The 17,606-nt window shown below is 43.5% G+C and overlaps 1 protein-coding gene and 2 pseudogenes across 10 annotated transcripts in view; 2 read left to right on the top strand and 1 right to left on the bottom strand.

The window, feature by feature from the left end:
- The first annotated feature begins 3,208 nt into the window (after positions 1 to 3,208).
- LOC111529183 lies at positions 3,209 to 4,328 on the top strand (annotated as a pseudogene).
- A 1,844-nt stretch (positions 4,329 to 6,172) lies between these two features.
- Positions 6,173 to 17,606, top strand: part of LOC113219480 (transmembrane protein 62) — a 44,950-nt gene continuing 33,516 nt past the window's right edge. For 2 of the 10 annotated variants that reach the window (XM_026447866.1, XM_026447865.1), the window contains exons 1-4: positions 6,173 to 6,631; positions 6,906 to 7,017; positions 8,147 to 8,284; positions 11,216 to 11,261. In XM_026447866.1, the coding sequence (XP_026303651.1) occupies positions 6,452 to 6,631; positions 6,906 to 7,017; positions 8,147 to 8,284; positions 11,216 to 11,261 (476 nt within the window). In that variant the 5' untranslated portion in view covers positions 6,173 to 6,451. The remainder of the gene's footprint in view (positions 6,632 to 6,905; positions 7,018 to 8,146; positions 8,285 to 11,215; positions 11,262 to 17,606) is intronic. The other 8 variants (XM_026447868.1, XM_026447867.1, XM_026447872.1 and 5 more) reach the window with 6 other exon arrangements.
- LOC111529182 lies at positions 12,791 to 13,843 on the bottom strand (annotated as a pseudogene).

Here is a 17,606-nt window from a genome sequence, read left to right as displayed (position 1 = left end):
AAAAAAAAAAAAAAAAAAAAAAAACTAGCCAGGTGAGGCGGCGGGTGCCTGTAGTCCCAGCTACTCGGGAGGCTAAGGCAGGAGAATGGCGTAAACCCGAGAGGCAGAGCTTGCAGTGAGCTGAGATCCGGCCACTGCACTCCAGCCTGGGCGACAGAGCGAGACTTCGTCTCAAAAAAAAAAAAAAAAAAAAAAAAGAGAATCATTAACCATCATTAAATAAATAATTTCCTGTTCCTATTCACTTTGAACACCACAAGTGAAGTGGCTTGGTTGGAGTACAGTGTCTGAAATTGAGACTGCTGGCCTTTGTGACTTGTGACCATGTCCAAATGCTTTCACAGCATGATTCCTCCTCTTGTTGTGCCCCATTTCTAGAAAATGATTTCCTGTATCTTTGAGGTTTCTCTAATGTTGCAGGAAGTCAGGGACCCCAAATGGAGGGACTGGCTGGAGCCGCAGCAGAGGAACATTAATTGTGAAGATTTCACGGACATTTATCAGTTCCCAAATAATAATTTTATAATTTCTTATGCCTATCTTTACTTTAATCTCTTAATTCTGTTATCTTCATAAGCTGAGGATATACATCACCTCAGGACCACTGTGATAATTGTGTTAACTGTACAAATTGATTGTAAGACATGTGTGTTTGAACAATATGAAATCAGTGCACCTTGAAAAAGAACAGAATAACAGTGATTTTTTTAGGGAACAAGGGAAGACAACCATAAGGTCTGACTGCCTGAGGGGTCAGACAAAAAGAGCCATATTTTTCTTCTTGCAGATAGCCTATAAATGGACATGGAGAGATATCACTAAATTCTTTTCCTAGCAAGGAATATTAATATTAATATCCTGGGAAAGGAATACATTCCTGGGGGGAAGTCTATAAACGGCTGCTCTGGGACTGTCTTATGCAGTTGAGATAAGGACTGAGATACGCCCTAGTCTCCTGCAGTACCCTCAGGCTTACTACGGTGGGGAAAAACTGCCCTGGTAAATTTGTGATCAGACCAGTTCTCTGCTCTTGAACCCTGTTGTCTGTTATTTAAGATGTTTATCAAGACAATATGCGCACTGCCGAGCATAGACCCTTATCAGTAGTTCTGCTTTTCCCCTTTGCCTTGTGATCTTTGTTGGACCCTCAGTAGTAGTTCTGCTTTTTGCCCTTTGAAGCCTGTGATCTTTGTACCTACTCCCTGTTCTTACACACCTCCCCTTTTGAAACCCTTAATAAAAATCTTGCTGGTTTGAGGCTCAGGTGAGCATCACAGTCCTACTGATATGTGATGTCACCCCCGGCGGCTCAGCTATAAAATTCCTCTCTTTGTACTCTTTTTCTTTATTTCTCAGCCAGCCAACATTTATGGAAAATAGAAAAAACCTACGTTGAAATATTGGGGGCGGGTTCCCCCAATACTCTAAGGTCTCTGCAAATGCATTTTATGTATGCCACATTGCTTGGGTTTTAAATTAGATCATCTCAGTCATGTCTCCCAAATTTGGTTTTAAAATATCCTTCCACGTGTTTTCTAGTGGTGTAGTATTAGATAAAACCAAACTCAAAATTTTATTTTATTGATATGGGTAACGCTCTCCATTCATACATTATAGCCCTGGTCCTTCAGTCACTATGTTCCACATTTTGGCATTATTTTAAAAAAAAACTCTTATTTTCTTCCGTTGAATATCCAATCAGGTGCCATGTTGTATAGTTTTTATTTTTAAAATTGTTGTTACATCTGACCACTCCTTTCTAATCTCAAGGTCGTATTCTCCCATCTTTCTTCTTCAGGTCTTTGTAATTACCCCACTACCTGGATTATGGCGATCTCCCTCCAACAGGATACTCTCTCACACCTACCCTCTAGAGAGTCAGTTCTCTATGCTGTTGCCAGATCCATGTTGCCAAAGCAGAACTCTGTTGTCTTCACTCTTGGCATTTAGAGGTCTTCCTCAATGTGCCTCAAGCCAAAGGTCTGGTCTAATTACCATTATTCCTCTTGGCATAGGCTGGCAAACTGAAACATTCACTGTCCCTGCAACATGCCCTGCATTTTCTCATCTTAATGCTTTGGTTCGTGTTGTTAGGAAAGTGCTTTTACCCACCCCAACCTCAATCTCTGCCAGTCAAGAAATATTACCCATCCTTTATATGCAGCATCCATAATTAAACTTTTCTTGATTCTTTCCAAAGATGTACTCTCTGCTAGTTTTTTGTTGTTGTTGTTGTTGTTGTTGTTGTTTGAGATGGAATCTCGCTCTGTCACCCAGGCTGGAGTGCAGTGGCCCGATCTTGGCTCACTGCAACCTCCGCCTCCCAGGTTCAAGCGACTCTCCTGCATCAGCCTCCCAAGTAGCTAGGACTACAGATACGTGCCACCATGCCTGGCTAATTTTTTGTAGTTTTAGTAGAGATGGGCTTTCACCATGTTAGCCAGGATGGTCTCAATCTCCTGACCTCGTGATCTGCCCGCCTCGGCCTCCCAGTGGTGGGATTACAGGCGTGAGCCACCGTGCCCAGCTTCTCTCTCCTAGTTTTAACCTTCCCCCTGCCTTTTATATCTGGTCATCTCTTGTGGCAAAAAGCGTATTCTTCGCATATTAAACTTATGTATGTATGTCTCTCTCTTACATAAACTCCTTAGATAATGAACCATAGCTCTTTGCCTACTTACTTTTATGTTTCTTTATGTTTTCTGCTTAGATCAATGTATTGTCTTCCAAAGGTACTCAACATTTAATTGAAAATTTTAAATTGAAAATTCAATTTAATTGAAATTGGCATAAATCCAATACTGACAATATATCCCAAGGAAAAAACTCAAAGGGAGTTTCTTTTTTAAGAGCACTATTAGTGTAAAAATATTTACTCAGCCAGGTGCAGTGACTCATGCCTGTAATCCCAGCACTTTTGGGAGGCCAAGGCGGGCCGATCACGAGGTCAGGAGATTAAGACCATCCTGGCTAACACAGTGAAATCCTGTCTCTATTAAAAATACAAAAAATTAGCCAGGCATGATGGTGAGTGCCTGTAGTCCCAGCTGCTGGGGGAGGCTGAGACAGGAGAATGGCGTGAACCTGGGAGGCGGAGCTTGCAGTGAGCCGAGATCGCGCCACTGCACTCCAGCCTAGGCGGTAGAGAGAGACTCCATCCCCCCCAAAAAATACATATCTTTACTCAGAACAGGCAGAAGCGGATAAGATGGCGGCAGCAGCTGTACAGGGTGGGAGAAGCGGTGGTAGTGGAGGCAGTAGTGGGGCTGGCGTGGTTCCCGGTGTGGGACAGGCAGTGGCCATAGCGGCTTGTTGGATAAGTGGAAGATAGATGATAAGCCTGTACAAATTGACAAGTGCGATGGATTAGCTGTGAAAAACTCTTTGGATGATTCTGCCAAAAAGTTACTTCTGGAAAAATACAAATATGTGGAGAATTTTGGTCTAATTGATGGTCGCCTCACCATCTGTACAATCTCCTGTTTCTTTGCCATAGTGGCTTTGATTTGGGATTACATGTACCCCTTTCCAGAGTCCAAACCCGTTTTCGTTTTGTGAGTCATATCCTATTTTGTGATGATCTGGATTCTGACCATTTATACCTCATATAAGGAGAGGAGCATCTTTGTCGTGACCCACAGGAAAAATCCTACAGGAATGGATCCTGATGATATTTGGCAACTGTCCTCCAGTCTTTAAAGGTTTGATGACAAATACACCTTGAAGCTGACCTTCACCAGTGGGAGAACAAAGCAGCAGCAGGAAGTCGAGTTTACCAAGTCCCCATTGCTAAGTTTGTCATGCATGTCCATGTGAAGAGACCACCAAACAGGCTTTGTGTGAGCAACAAAGCTGTTTATTTCACCTGGGTGCAGGCGGGCTGAGTCTGAAAAGAGAGTCAGCAAAGGTTGGTGGGATTATCATTAGTTCTTATAGGTTTTGGGATAGGCAGTGGAGTTAGGAGCAATGTTTTGCAGGCAGGGGGTGGATCTCACAAAGTACATTCTCAAGGGTGCGCAGAATTACAAAGAACCTTCTTAAGGGTAGGGGAGATTACAAAGTATATTGATCAGTTAGGGTGGGGCAGAAACAAATCACAATGGTGTAGTTTCATCAGTTAAAGCTATTTTCCCTTCTTTTGTGGATCTTCAGTTGCTTCAGGCCATCTGGATGTATACGTGCAGGTCACAGGGCATATGATGGCTTAGCTTGGGCTCAGAGGCCTGACAAAGTTTTTTGACCACAGTGGGACACTGGTCATGGATGTATATGATCCTGAAATATCCAAGCTCCATGACAGTCTCGCCATAGAAAGAAAAATAAAATAGCCAATTCTAAAAGTAGCCCTCTTTCTGCTGGATCTTGTTGAATTACTGGTTTGGGAGGTGGGGGAGATAAAAATAACTTAAAATGGATAAAGTAAAAAAAGTTAAAAAGTTCCTGTTTTTTTTTTTTTTTTTTGGAGACGGAGTCTCGCTCTGTCACCCAGGCTGGAGTGCAGTGGCCAGATCTCAGCTCACTGCAAGCTCCGCCTCCTGGGTTTACGCCATTCTCCTGCCTCAATCTCGCGAGTAGCTGGGACTACAGGCGCCCCCCCACTACCTCGCCCGGCTAGTTTTTTGTATTTTTTAGTAGAGACCGGGTTTCACCGGGTTAGCCAGGATGGTCTCTCTCCTGACCTCGTGATCCGCCCGTCTTGGCCTCCCAAAGTGCTGGGATTACAGGCTTGAGCCACTGCGCCCGGCCAAAAGGGTTCCTGTTTTATCCCGAAATTTTAGTCTATTCTAGATAAATAGGATTTTCTGACACAGATATGAGAAGTTGTAGCTCTGATGTCTAGCTGTAGCCTCCTTGGTCTGCTGATTGCATTATTTTAATTTGCTTTTCTGGGAAAGCAGTTTTGCTAACAGCTGTACAGACTTTTTCCTTTGTACCTAGCATAACTTTATATAGTATAGTTTTGGGCAATGTAGCATTTTAAGACTCAATTTAAAAATTATATTCATCTGTTGCTGACTTTGTTAATTCCTATTTCCACATGTGTTTCCTTGAAGAATTCAGTATACGACTTCTCGTGTGTGATAGCTTTCCTTCACACACTATTTTTTGTGGGTGTGTATATATCTGATTTGGGCAGAATTTAAAATACACATAGCTTTTTAATTTGTTTGAAATAGACCTTCTGCCTGTTACATTTTGTGCTCCTAACCAATAAAAGAAACCAATGACATTTTAGTTTTATATTGTATTTTCCACTAGTATATCCCTGTTGATTTGTTTGTGCCTTTTATTAACCGCCATTTTCTAAAATTATTTAAGTGAAAGGAAGGCAGATGTGAAAATAAATTACTCAGAACACCAATATATAATAAACAATTTAAAAATCAACAATAAGGGAGTGGTCAGATAAGTTAAGGTAGGGCTGAATCTAATTCTCCTGGGCCTGGCCCATAGGAAGTATTTAATATTTATTAAATGAATAGTATACCACCATGTTGCAATATTAGTTAATCAGGTGCATGTGAAATCAGGTTAAGGGAAAAATAACTTTCACAAAACAGAGGAATTAACATCTATAGAAAACCTATGCTGCCGAGCGCGGTGGTCCCAGCACTTTGGGAGGCGGAGGTGGGATGATCGCTTGAACCCAGGAGTTCCGAGGCCAGCTTGGGCAACACAGAGAGACCCCAGTCTCTACAAAAAGTATATTTAAAAAATTAGCTGGGCGTGATGGTGCGAACCTGTAGTTCCAGCTACTTGAGGCCAGGGAGGTCAAGGCCGCAGTGAGCCATGATCGCTCCACTGCATTCCTGCCTGGGGGACAGAGTGAGATCATGTCTGAGAAGTGAAGGAAAGGGGAGCGGTAGCGGGAAGGGGAAGGGAAAGAAAAGAAAACCTATGGAGGCACGTTAATAATCAGAAGGGGCCAGAGGAAGCCACCTGACACATTTGTGAGAGAATGTAAAAGGCGTCCTCATACATTCTCACTTTGATACAACAACCCTGCAAAGTGCACACGGAAGGTGTTATTAACTCTGTTTTACAGGTAAGGAGATCGACCCACTGAGGTCAGGAGTGAATGACCAAGGCGGAGCCAGGACTCTAGCCCTGGCCTCCTGGCCACTGGTCCCGGTCTCCTTGCCCGCCACCACTCGGCCACCGTCACTGGTGTTCACAGTTTCGGTTCCCTTTTCTTTGATCGCATTACTTACGCAAAATGAGCCCAGACACTTGCGCTGCCAGAGAGGCACAGATGCCGGCAGGCGGCTGACCGGCGCAGCACCCTAGGCCCGGTGTCTGGCTCCAGCCCCGCCCGCTCCGGCCCCGCATCCGGCTCTGGCCCCGCAACAAGAGAGTCCGGAAGTGCAGGCAAAGCGGCTCCCGGGAGCGCCGCGCGGTCCCGCGCGGGATCAGCGAGGGCAGCTCCCCGGCGGACTGGCGGGCGGGCGGCATGGCTGCAGTGCTGGCTCTCAGGGTGGTCGCGGGGTTGGCGGCCGCAGCGCTGGTGGCCATGCTCTTGGATCACTACGGCCTGGCGGGCCAACCCTCGCCGCTGCCGCACCCCGCGCCCCCCAGGAGGCCGCACCCCGCGCCAGGTCCAGGAGACAGCAACATCTTCTGGGGCCTGCAGGTGAAGCGGCGGGAAGCCGGGCAGGGAGGCGGGTGCAGAGCGGGCACCGTGCGGTGAGACCCTGGCGGGTGTTGGGCCCCACGCTCCAGGCTGTGGGCCTCACTCAGGGTGTAACTCGAGGCTCTGTCTAGTGCTGGCCCTGTCCTTACCTGGGGGGTTCGTTATGCACTGCCTCTTTGTCTTTTCCTTCTGTCCGAGAGAGCCGCTGAGCCGCGGCTCCCCATGCTGCCTCTTCCCGGCTCAGATCTCTCTGTTCAATACCTGTTTTCGGCAGATATCCGACATTCACCTGAGCAGGTTTCGAGATCCAGGCAGAGCGGTAGACTTAGAGAAATTCTGTTCTGAAACTATTGACATCATTCAACCAGCTCTCGTCCTAGCAACAGGTAGGGAGGCTTGCCGTGCTGTGGTGGTGTTCTGTGGTCTGGATGGTAGAACTTTGGCCAGGGCTGCGGCTTTTCACTTTGGGGATGTTGGGAGCAGTATAGCCACAGCCCCAGATAAGCCCTGTGATGTGGAAGAGGTTGGACATTCTAACCCCTTTGCCTATGGCTAACTGAATGAGTCAAGATCCAGGCAAAATGATTTGACGTAGCAAGGTTTTGTCAAAGCAGTAGAAGCAAGGCTCTTGGTTCTCATGTCAGTCTGTTGTCTCATATATTTGTATCTGGTTTTTGTTCTTGTTGTTATAGTTGTGGTTGTGAGAATTAGGGAAAAGCCTGTAACCACGAATCAGAAGTTCTCTTCTTTTGCTCACTTTTCAATTTTCTTTATATTATTAATCTTATATTTTCAGTTGTTTGAGGCTTCCGGTGACCCAGGGCACTTTTTCTTCATCCTTTAATAGTTTTATGACTTGAGTTTTCTAGACTCTTCAAACCCTTTATTTGCTTCCAAACTGTAGTGGGGAGAAGAAGCTAAAGGAGCATCTATCTGTCTTGCTTACTGGGGAATTCATCACCCATCCACCTTATTGAAGTATCTCTGCTGACATGAAAGGGTATCAGTTCTCATTTAATGGATGAACCCCCATAAAAAGTGTTCTGTTTAGTTCCCTATAAATTTTGGTATTTTGTTGTCCAATTGCACCTGCCACATTGCTTCTTGCTATAAAAATAATATTTGGTCAAGTCACATATTCTGATTTTGTGGTTTGGAAAACATGGTTGCCGTAGATATTAGGCACCCACTCAGAGTATTGGAATTTCTTATAAAAACATTTTCATTTTATCAGAGTCTACTGATGCATTTTGTACTGTTCTCTTTAACGATTTTTTCCACAACCCATTTCGAATATCACACAGGCATTTGCTAACCTATAAGAAACAAAGCCGTTGCTGAGAAAATCTTGTTAGTTTAGATGGCTTGATTGGACATTGGTGGTCTCATGAGCAGTTTTGCTTATACACGTCGAGTACTTTAAGTATCGTCGTTCCTTCAGTGTACATATCTGAAAAAATGGAACCCCTAGGAGTTTGTTTTGCATTGTGATTCAATTCTTGTGTAAACCTACAGGAGACCTGACAGATGCCAAAACAAAGGAACAGTTGGGATCCAGGCAGCATGAGATAGAATGGCAAACCTACCAGGGTATTCTGAAGAAGACAAGAGTCATGGAAAAAACCAAGTGGTTGGATATCAAAGGAAATCATGGTGAGAGCCAAGAGCCAGATATAATAAAGACTAGAGTTTTTTTTCCCCTTCAGGAACCTAGATTTTCCAACTTAGATTGTAAAATTATAAAATGGGACATTATAACATAGGTTTACATATACTAAAGGTCACAACTCTGAAATACAACTATATAATGTGGTTTTAAAACTTCAGATGTCATTGTTAGCCTTTGAAATGACAATTGGTATGGTCCTTTTTTTGTGACATATGCTGCTTTTTTTTTTTTTTATTACTATACTTTAAGTTCTGGGATACATGTGCAGAACGTGCAGGTTTGTTACATAGGTATACATGTGCCATGGTGGTTTGCTGCATCCATCAACCTTTCATCTACATTAGGTATTTCTCCTAATACTATCCCTCCCCCTGCCCCCCACCCCCAAGTCCTTTCTTCTTTACATGGAAGAAACATGAGTTTTAGCAAAACTCATGCAGACAGATGTTTTAATAAATATACATTTTGCTAAGTGAAAGAAGCCAAACCCGTAAGTCTGCATACTGTATGATTTCATTTATATGACATTCAGGAAAAGGCAAAACAATAGACAGAGAACAGATTGTAGTTACCAGAGGATAAGGATTGGGAGACAGATTAACTGCAAACAGGCATCATGGAGAATTTTTGGTGGTGACGGAACTAGTCTGTATTTTGGTTGTTGTGGTGGACTTCAGGTTCGTTATGTATTTGTCAAAATCCATAGAACTGTAAGTCACAGAAAAGAATGAATTTTCCTGTGTGCAAAGTTAAAAAACTTTGCTTTTTATTTTTTCTTTTTAAAATTTACTATGACTATTCTTATTATCATTATTTTGTGAGACAGAGTCTCACTCTGTCACCCAGGCTGGAGTACAGTAGTGCAATCTCAGTAGTGCAACCTTTGTCTCCTGAGTTCAAGCAATTCTCCTGCCTTAACCTCCTGAGTAGCTGGGATTACAGACAGGTACCATCCTTCCCAGTTAATTTTTTTTTTGGGGGGGGTATTTTTAGTAGAGGCGGAGTTTCACCACATTGGCCAGGCTGGTCTCGAACTCCTGACCTCAGATGATCTGCCTGCCTCAGCCTCCTAAAGTGGTGGGATTATAGGCGTGAGCCACCACACCCGCTTTATTATTATTTTTTTGACAGAGTCTTGCTCTGTCACTCAGCCTAGAGTGCAGTGGTGTGAGTATAGCTCACCGCAGCCTTGACCTGAGCTTAAATGATCCTCCCACCTCAGCACCCCCAAGTAGCTTGGACTACAAGCATGCATCACCACACCCAGCTAATTTTTGAAGGTTTTTTTTTTTTTTTTTTTTTTTTTTTTGTGGAGTTGGGATCTTGCTATGTTGCTCAGGCTGATCTCAAACTCCTGGGCTCAAGCGATCCTCCCACCTCATTCTCCCAAAGTGCTGGGATTACAGGTATGAGTCACTGCACCTAGCCTAAAAATTTTAAATTGCAAACAAATCTCCATAGGCATGAACAGGGAAATGAATAATCCTTTCCCTTTTTTAGATTATTGTTGTGTTGGTAAGGAAATGAACTCTTCTCTAAAAGAGTCCTGGTGGTAGTAGATTTGTTTGATTTATAAAGGTTGACTTTTTTATTAGCTAAGTACTTCATTTGTCTACTTTATTTGATCAGTAGATCAGGCATGAATCCACTTCTTGCTGGCTTTTAGAATCACAGGATTAAGACAAGAGCAACTACAGTTCAGTCTTATAATTTCAAACTTATTTATTCCGAATGGTATAGAATTCATAGTACCTGTTTTTCTCTAGTATACTGAGTGCCTTAAATAAGTTTCTAGATAATCTGAATTTTGTTAAGATATCAATATTTTAAAGTATCAATCTAATTGATTGACATTCTACCATTAAAAGTGTTATAGAAAGATGACAGAGGCTGCTACAGTCACGCTGTGGCTAGCTCAGTCTGTGCCAGCAGAGGCAGAGAGCTTGGGGAGGGCCAGTTGCCCCTGTTGGAGCCTCAGTTAAATCTGGATATCCCATTGTCCCAACCCTCCCACAGATGTGCACCAGGCTGTACTTTGGCTTAAGACTGCAGGTGGACATCTCCACTACCCGGGAATCATTGAGTGTGTAGACAGGACAGCCTCCATGGAAGGCTGGTCATACCAGAGTCTCGCCTTGGCATAGGCCTTGCCATTGAGGCAGCTCTACTGTCTGTGCTGGTCTGAGGGTGGGCTGCCTGTCATGGGGGCAGCCGTTTCCCAGGGGGTGCTCATAGGCTTCTTGCTGCTTTTGCTCTCTGTCATTCTCTGCCAGGCCTACCACTCTTGCTCTGCCAATATTGACTGTTTCTACAGATTTAGACCCAATTCCAGCCCTGGCTCCTATCCTGAAAAAGTACCACTGCCCAAGAAGCCTAGCCATGAAGGCAGCTACCTGCTGCAGCCCTGAAGGCCACTGGCTTAGCCTGGAGCTTGGGACCTAAGTCCATCCCACCCACATCCTGGAATCAAGATTCCAGGGTTTTAGCCAGCCTAGGGTCTAGAACTTGGAGCCCAGCCTGCTTGGATTGGACCCAGCAACCCAGAGTCTAGCCATACTGGTTCTAAAAGAGGCTCAGTGGCCCTAGAGAGATGTACCACGGTGGGAGTTCATGAGTTGGTGGTAGGGCCAGGGCCATCTGGACTGTGTTCTGAGTCTACCCTTTCCCCAGGCTAAACATTTCTAGTTTGGGGAAGCAAACTGAAACCCATGGCAATAATGGGAGGTTGTCTAGGATAGGCCGCTCTCCTAGTCCTCCCGCTATTTACTGAATAATAAATGGAATGGCTCTACCCTGGGGGTGTGTGTGGGGGAATTGTTATAGAAAGAATTATTTTCCCTTAGTCATTAAAGAAAATGTTTGTATTCTTTTTTTAATGTGGATGAATGTTTGCTTTTTTTTTTTTTTTTAATTAGATGCATTCAATATTCCAAGTCTGGACAGCGTCAAGAATTATTACAGGTACTGTAATAAACAGAAGACAGACCACTGTGTAGAGTCAGTGTTATAAGGAGGGTGTGGTCAATTCAATGAATGAGAGAAAACTTAAAAAAAATTTTAAGAGGCAGGAGTCTAACTATTTTGCCCAGGCTAACCCTGAACTCCTGAACTGAAACGATCCTCCTGCCTCAGACTCCTGTGTAGCTGGGGCTGCAGGCACATGCTACTGTGCCTAGCTGAAAACATTTTTTAACAGAAAAAATTTTTCTATAAAGAATCTCTGGTAATTAAAAAAATGAGCCTTTTTGTCTTCTTGTGACAGATGCATTTCTTTTTGTTTAGACTTTTTCTTTTCTTTAATTCTTTCTGTTTCATATACAGGCATACCTCGTTTTATTGTGCTTCGCCTTATTGCACTTTGCAGATGTTGCATTTTTTACCAAATGAAAGTTTGTGGCAAGCCTGCCTTGAGCAAGTCTATGGGAGCCATTTTTCCAACAGCACATGCTCACTTCGTGTCTCTGTGTCTCATTTTGGTAATTCTCACAATATTTCAGACTTTTTCATTGTATGTGTTATGGTGATCTGCGATCAGTGACCTTTGATGTTACTATTGTAATTGTTTTGGGGTGCTACAAACCTTGCCCATATAAGTCCAGGAACTTAATCAATAAATGCTGTATGTGTTCTCAGTCCTCCACCAACCCGCTGTTCTCCTATCTCTCTCCCTCGCCTCTGGCCTCCCTATTCCCTGAGAGACAACAATATTAAAATTAGGCCAGTCAATAACCCTATAATGGCCTCTAAGTGTTCAAGTGAAAGGAAGGGCCCAACATCTCTCACTTTAAATCAAAAGGTAGAAATGATGAAGCTTGGTGAGAAAGGCTGTTGAAAGGCTATCAGGTAGGCTGAAAGCTAGGCCTCTTGAGCTGGAGCAGTGAGCCAACTTGTGAATGCAAAGGAAAAGTTCTTGAAGGAAATGGAAAGTGCTGCTCCAGTGAACAGATGAATGATTAGAAAGTCAAACAGTCCTACTGCTGATGTGGAGAAAGTTTTAGTGTTCTGGATAGACGATCAAAGCATCTACAGCATTCACTTAAGCCAAAGCCTAATCCAGAGCAAGATGCTAACTCCCTTCAATTCTGTGAAGACAGAGAGGTAAGGAAGCTGCAAAAGAAAAGTTGGAAGCTGGCGGAGGTTGCTTCATGAGGTCTGAGGAGAGAAGTTGACTTTATAACATAAATATGCAGTGTGACGCAGCAAGTGCTGATTGGAGAAGCTGCAGCAAGTGACCCAGAGGATCTAGCTAAGATAATTGATGAAAGTGGCTGCACTAAACAACAGATTTTCCGTGTAAGTGAAACAGCCTTCTTTTGGAAGAAAATGCCATCTAGGACTTTCATAGCTAGAGAAGTCAATCCCTGGCTTCAAAGGACAGGCTGACTGTTGCTAGGGCTCCATGCAGTTGATGACTTTTTTTTTTTTTTTTAGAAAGTTACACAATAATTTATTTATTGAGGGCCTCCTCTCCCCAGCCTTGCAGTCTCTAGGTCACTTTTCCGCTTGTAGATGTTGCACGTCAGCCCTAGAAAGATGACTGGGGGCAGGGGCACTGCGTACTGTTCAGTGAGACTCATAATGTGGCTGTAACTGTCTTCCTATTATTGCAAGAACACGGCCAGCAGATCCAGCTCCTCATACAGTCTTCACCAGGGCCACCTTCTTGGCCTCCTTCTGCCTGTAATTCTCCTTCAGGATCTGGTACTGTTCTGGAGTGGCCCGTTGCAGACACTGAACCACCAGCCAGCTGCATTTGTTGTCCTGTTTGTCAGTGCCAACTTTGCCGGTCACACTGGGGTCCCCAAAAGAGGTCAAGGTAATCATCCTGAATCTGAAAGAACTCTCCCTCTCCCATCTCCAGCAGGATCTTCTTGGCATTGGTGTGCTCCTTCTCACCATCAGTGCCTGCCATGTACATGGCTGCAGCTACAGGAAGGTAGAAGGAGTAGAAAGCTGCCTTGTACTTGACACTGGATTTGTACCTCTTTTTAGTGAATTTGCCAAGATCCGCATTGCCCTGGGTGGCTGCCCAATCTTAGTCTGATAGAAACTCTGTAGGAAGAGCTGGATCAGGTTCAGGTAATAGGGCTGCTCCCTGCAATAGAGCTTCAGCAGGTGGTACATACATGCTTCCCTTCCAGAAGCATAGCATCATTGATGGCATCCAAACCCACGCCGGGCTTCTGATACCAGCAGATCTATCCCTGGCTGGTGAGGGATGAAGCCGTGATGTCATCTGCCACCAGGAAGAAAGCTTGCAGCAGTTCCACGCACCAGCCCACAGTCAGGGCCCGCTGGAGACTCTCAGCATCCTGTTTCCTCAGCTCCACCAGCTCCAAGAATACTACTAGCACCGTCAAAGCCCAGTGTTACTTGCCTCCAATGGCATTGTACTACAGGACCTCCTTGAGCTGGGTGATAGCATCTCCTGTCTCTGGGTGCCCCATCTCATCCTCAGTCAGCACCCTAACAATCTGGGAGAAGCACTGAACGAAATCCTGCTTTTCTTGGACAGAAATGTCTGATTTCTAGTCTCCATTCATTCTGAGGGAGGAGCAAAGGGCTCTGTTCTTGGATGTGGGTTCCTGCTCCATAGCTGATGACTTTAAGTGGAGCCAATGCCTATTTACCATTCTGAAAATCCTTGGGTGCTTCAGCATTATGCTAAATCTACTCTGCCTATGTTCCATATATGGAACAACAAAGCCTGGATAATAATAGCACATCTGTTTACAGCATGGTTTACTGAATATTTGAAGTCCACTGTTGAGAACTACTGCTCAGAAAAAGATATTCCTTTCAAAGTATCAATGATCATTGACAATGCACCTGGTCACCCAAGAGCTCTGAGGAAGTTGTACAAGGAGATGAATGTTACTTTCATGCCTGCTAGCATAGTATTCATCCTGTAGCCAATGGATCAAGAAGTAATTTCAACTTTCAACTCTTACTATTTAAGAAACACATTTCATAAGACTATAGCTGCCTTAGATTATGATTCTTCTTCTGATGGATGTGGGCAGTGGATTGAAAAATTTATGGAAAGGATTCACCATTCTAGATGCCATTAAGAACAGTTGCAGTTAATTGGAGGAGGTTAAAATAACATGAACAGGAGTTTGGAAGAAGTTGATTCTAACCCTCATGGATAATTTTGAGGGGTTCAAGACTTCAGTGGAGGAAGTAACTGCAAATGTGGAAATAGCAGAAGAACTAGGATTAGAAGTGGAGCCTGAAGAAGTGACTAAATTGCTGCAATCTTAGGATAAAATTTGAACAGATGGCAAGTTGCTTCTTATGGATGAGCAGAAACAGTGGTTTCTTGAGAAGGAAACTACTCCTGGTAACTATGGTGTGAACATTTTTGAAATGACAACAAAGGATTTAGAATTATACATAAATTTAGTTGATAAAGCAATGACAGTGTTGGAGAGGATTGGACTTCTTTGGGTAATATGCTATCAAGCAGCATTGCATGCTACAGAGAAATTCTTGTGAAAGGAAAAGTCAATTGATGTAGCCAACTTCATGGTTATCTTATTTTAAGAAATTACCCCAGCCACCCCAACCACCACCCTGATCAGACAGCATTCACCAGCATCAAAACAGGACCCTCTATCAGTAAAAAGATTTGACTCACTGAAGGCCCAGGTGATCATCAGCATTTTTAGCAGTAAAGTTTTTTTTTTTTTCCCCCCGAGACAGGGTCTCACTCTGTCACCCAGGCTGGAGTGCAATAGCGCGATCTCAGCTCACTGCAACCACCACCTCCCAGGCTCAAAGTGATCCTCCCACCTCAGCCTCTCGGGTAGTTGGGACCACAGACAGGAGCCACCATTCCTGGCTAATTATTGTAATTTTTTATAGAGACAGGGTTTCGATGTGTTGCCCAGGCTAGTCTCGAACCCCTGGGCTCAAGTGATCCACTCACCTCAACCTCCCAAAGTGCTAGGAGAACAGGCATGAGCCACCATGCCCAGTCAGTAGAAGTATTTATAAATTAAGGTATGTGCATTGTTTTGTTAGGCATGAAGCAGTTGTACACTTAATAGACTATAGTATGGTGTAAACATAACAGTTTTTTTTTTTTTTTTTGAGACAGGATCTTGCTCTGTTGCCCAGGCTGGAGTGTAGTGGCACCATCTTGGCTCACTGCAACCTCCATCTCCCTGGTTCAAGCGAGTCTCCTGACTCAGCCTCCTGAGTAGCTGGGACTACAGGCATGTGCCACCATGCCTGGCTAATTTTTGTATTTTTAGTAGAGACAGGGTTTTGCCATGTTGGCCAGGCTGGTCTCAAACTCCTGACCTGAAGTGATCTGCCTGCCTCGGCCTTCAGAAGTGCTGGGATAACAGGCATAAGCCACTGCACCCGGCCGTAAACATAACTTTCATACACACTGGGAAACCAAAAATTCATGTGACTCGCTTTTTTGCAATATTTGCTTTATTGTGGTGGTCAGGAACCACAATATCTCTGAAGTATGCATGTAGTTTAATGCTTTGTTTTGGCTAATGGTACTTTTAATATTCCATATGGGCTTAAACAATTTTTTAAGTCATTGATACATAGGAGAAGTCATTTATATCAGAGCTTGTCAGCCACACTACTGAGGTCACTGGGTTTTCAGAATCCTGAGATACTGATTGTCCTGGCCTCTGGTGGCTGGAGAGCCCAGTTAGTCATTTGGCTGCTTTATCTTTTCATCCTGTGTCATATAAATATTAAAATAATCTTTATTTGTCGTGAATGTGAAAAGGCAAGGGATCTCTGAATTAGAAACCAATTCTCTAGTTTCATTATGTTTAGATTCCTCTTTTGGTTGCAGTTCACTTTTCAGCCTCACGATATTCAGTAGCTTTGTTCTGCATTGTCAATCAATCATGTAGCAAATATTTATTGAGAGTCCATCCCTAGCTGGATAGTGTGAGAGATACATGAGCTAATGTTATAAATTTGGCTTTTGCCTTCAAGGAACTGATAGTGTAGTTAAGGGACATCAGAATTATTTAGGAAACAATTAGAAAAGAACATGAAGGAATGGCTGATGAAATGCTAGATTATTTGGTACACATGATAATCACTGTGAGAAATCAGAAAAGCGTGGGGTGGACATAGAGAAGACTTTATAAAAGAAGCACAAAGTGTGTCCAGTCTTAAAAAATGAGTAGCATTTGAAGAACTAAGACATGCCAAGGAGGATATTTTAGGCAAAAGGATAGGTCTGAATAGATCTTTAAAAGCTACGCACTGGGAAACCAAAAACTGAACTTTGCTGGGGCAGTAAGGAAACTGGTATCACCAGAATTAACATTCATACTGAGGACTGGTATGACACTGGATAGGTAGCTTAGGGCTAATTTATGGAGGTCTTAAGTAACAAGCATAGAAGTTGAGATGTGATGGGTAATAGTTGATAATTCAGCATAGGTTCTTAAGGAGGCAAGTAACATAATTAAAATAGTGTTTTATAAAGGGCAATCCTACAATAAAAAAGGAAAAAGATGGGGTAAAAAGGAAGAAAGATATTGGAGTTATGTGGACTAAATAGGAGGATCCTGCAATAGTCCAGTCATGATACGAAGAGACATACCCGTCTGAACTAAGTTCCTGGATATGGAGATGGTGACATCAATTTGAGGATGATAGGTCAAAAAGCACTGGTTAACTGAGTTTATATAATTAGAGTCACCACACATTAGAAGAGGAGGTTGTTCTCTTTTGTTAATGTGAGAAAGGAAAAGGACAGAGATGAAAATCTTTCACGGATGTTAACTGTTTGTATCTTTGATGGTGACTATGGGCAGTTAGGAGACATTCAAAAATAATTAACAGAAACTGGGGCTGAGTAGTTATTTGGAAAGTAAAGTGAATAGTCACTTTAAAGTTTCTTACCTTTGTATTTTTGTTTTTAGCCACCTAAACTTTATCTGAATTTAATAAATGGCATTTTACTAAAAATGTAAATATTACAGAAATATCAATCTGAGGGAAAAAAATGAAAGTTAAATCTTGATCTTAAAAATGTCCCAGAGGCCGGGCGCGGTGGCTCAAGCCTGTAATCCCAGCACTTTGGGAGGCCGAGACGGGCGGATCACAAGGTCAGGAGATCGAGACCATCCTGGCTAACACGGTGAAACCCCGTCTCTACTAAAAAAATACAAAAAATTAGCCGGGCGTGTTGGCGGGCGCCTGTAGTCCCAGCTACTCGGGAGGCTGAGGCAGGAGAATGGCGTGAACCCAGGAGGTGGAGCTTGCAGTGAGCTGAGATCCGGCCACTGCACTCCAGCCTGGGCGACAGAGCGA

Source organism: Piliocolobus tephrosceles, unplaced genomic scaffold, assembly GCF_002776525.5.
Source record: "Piliocolobus tephrosceles isolate RC106 unplaced genomic scaffold, ASM277652v3 unscaffolded_108, whole genome shotgun sequence".
Lineage (NCBI taxonomy): Eukaryota > Metazoa > Chordata > Mammalia > Primates > Cercopithecidae > Piliocolobus > Piliocolobus tephrosceles.
The sequence above is the reverse complement of the archived record's forward strand: the minus strand, read 5'-3'. Positions and strand labels throughout refer to the sequence as shown.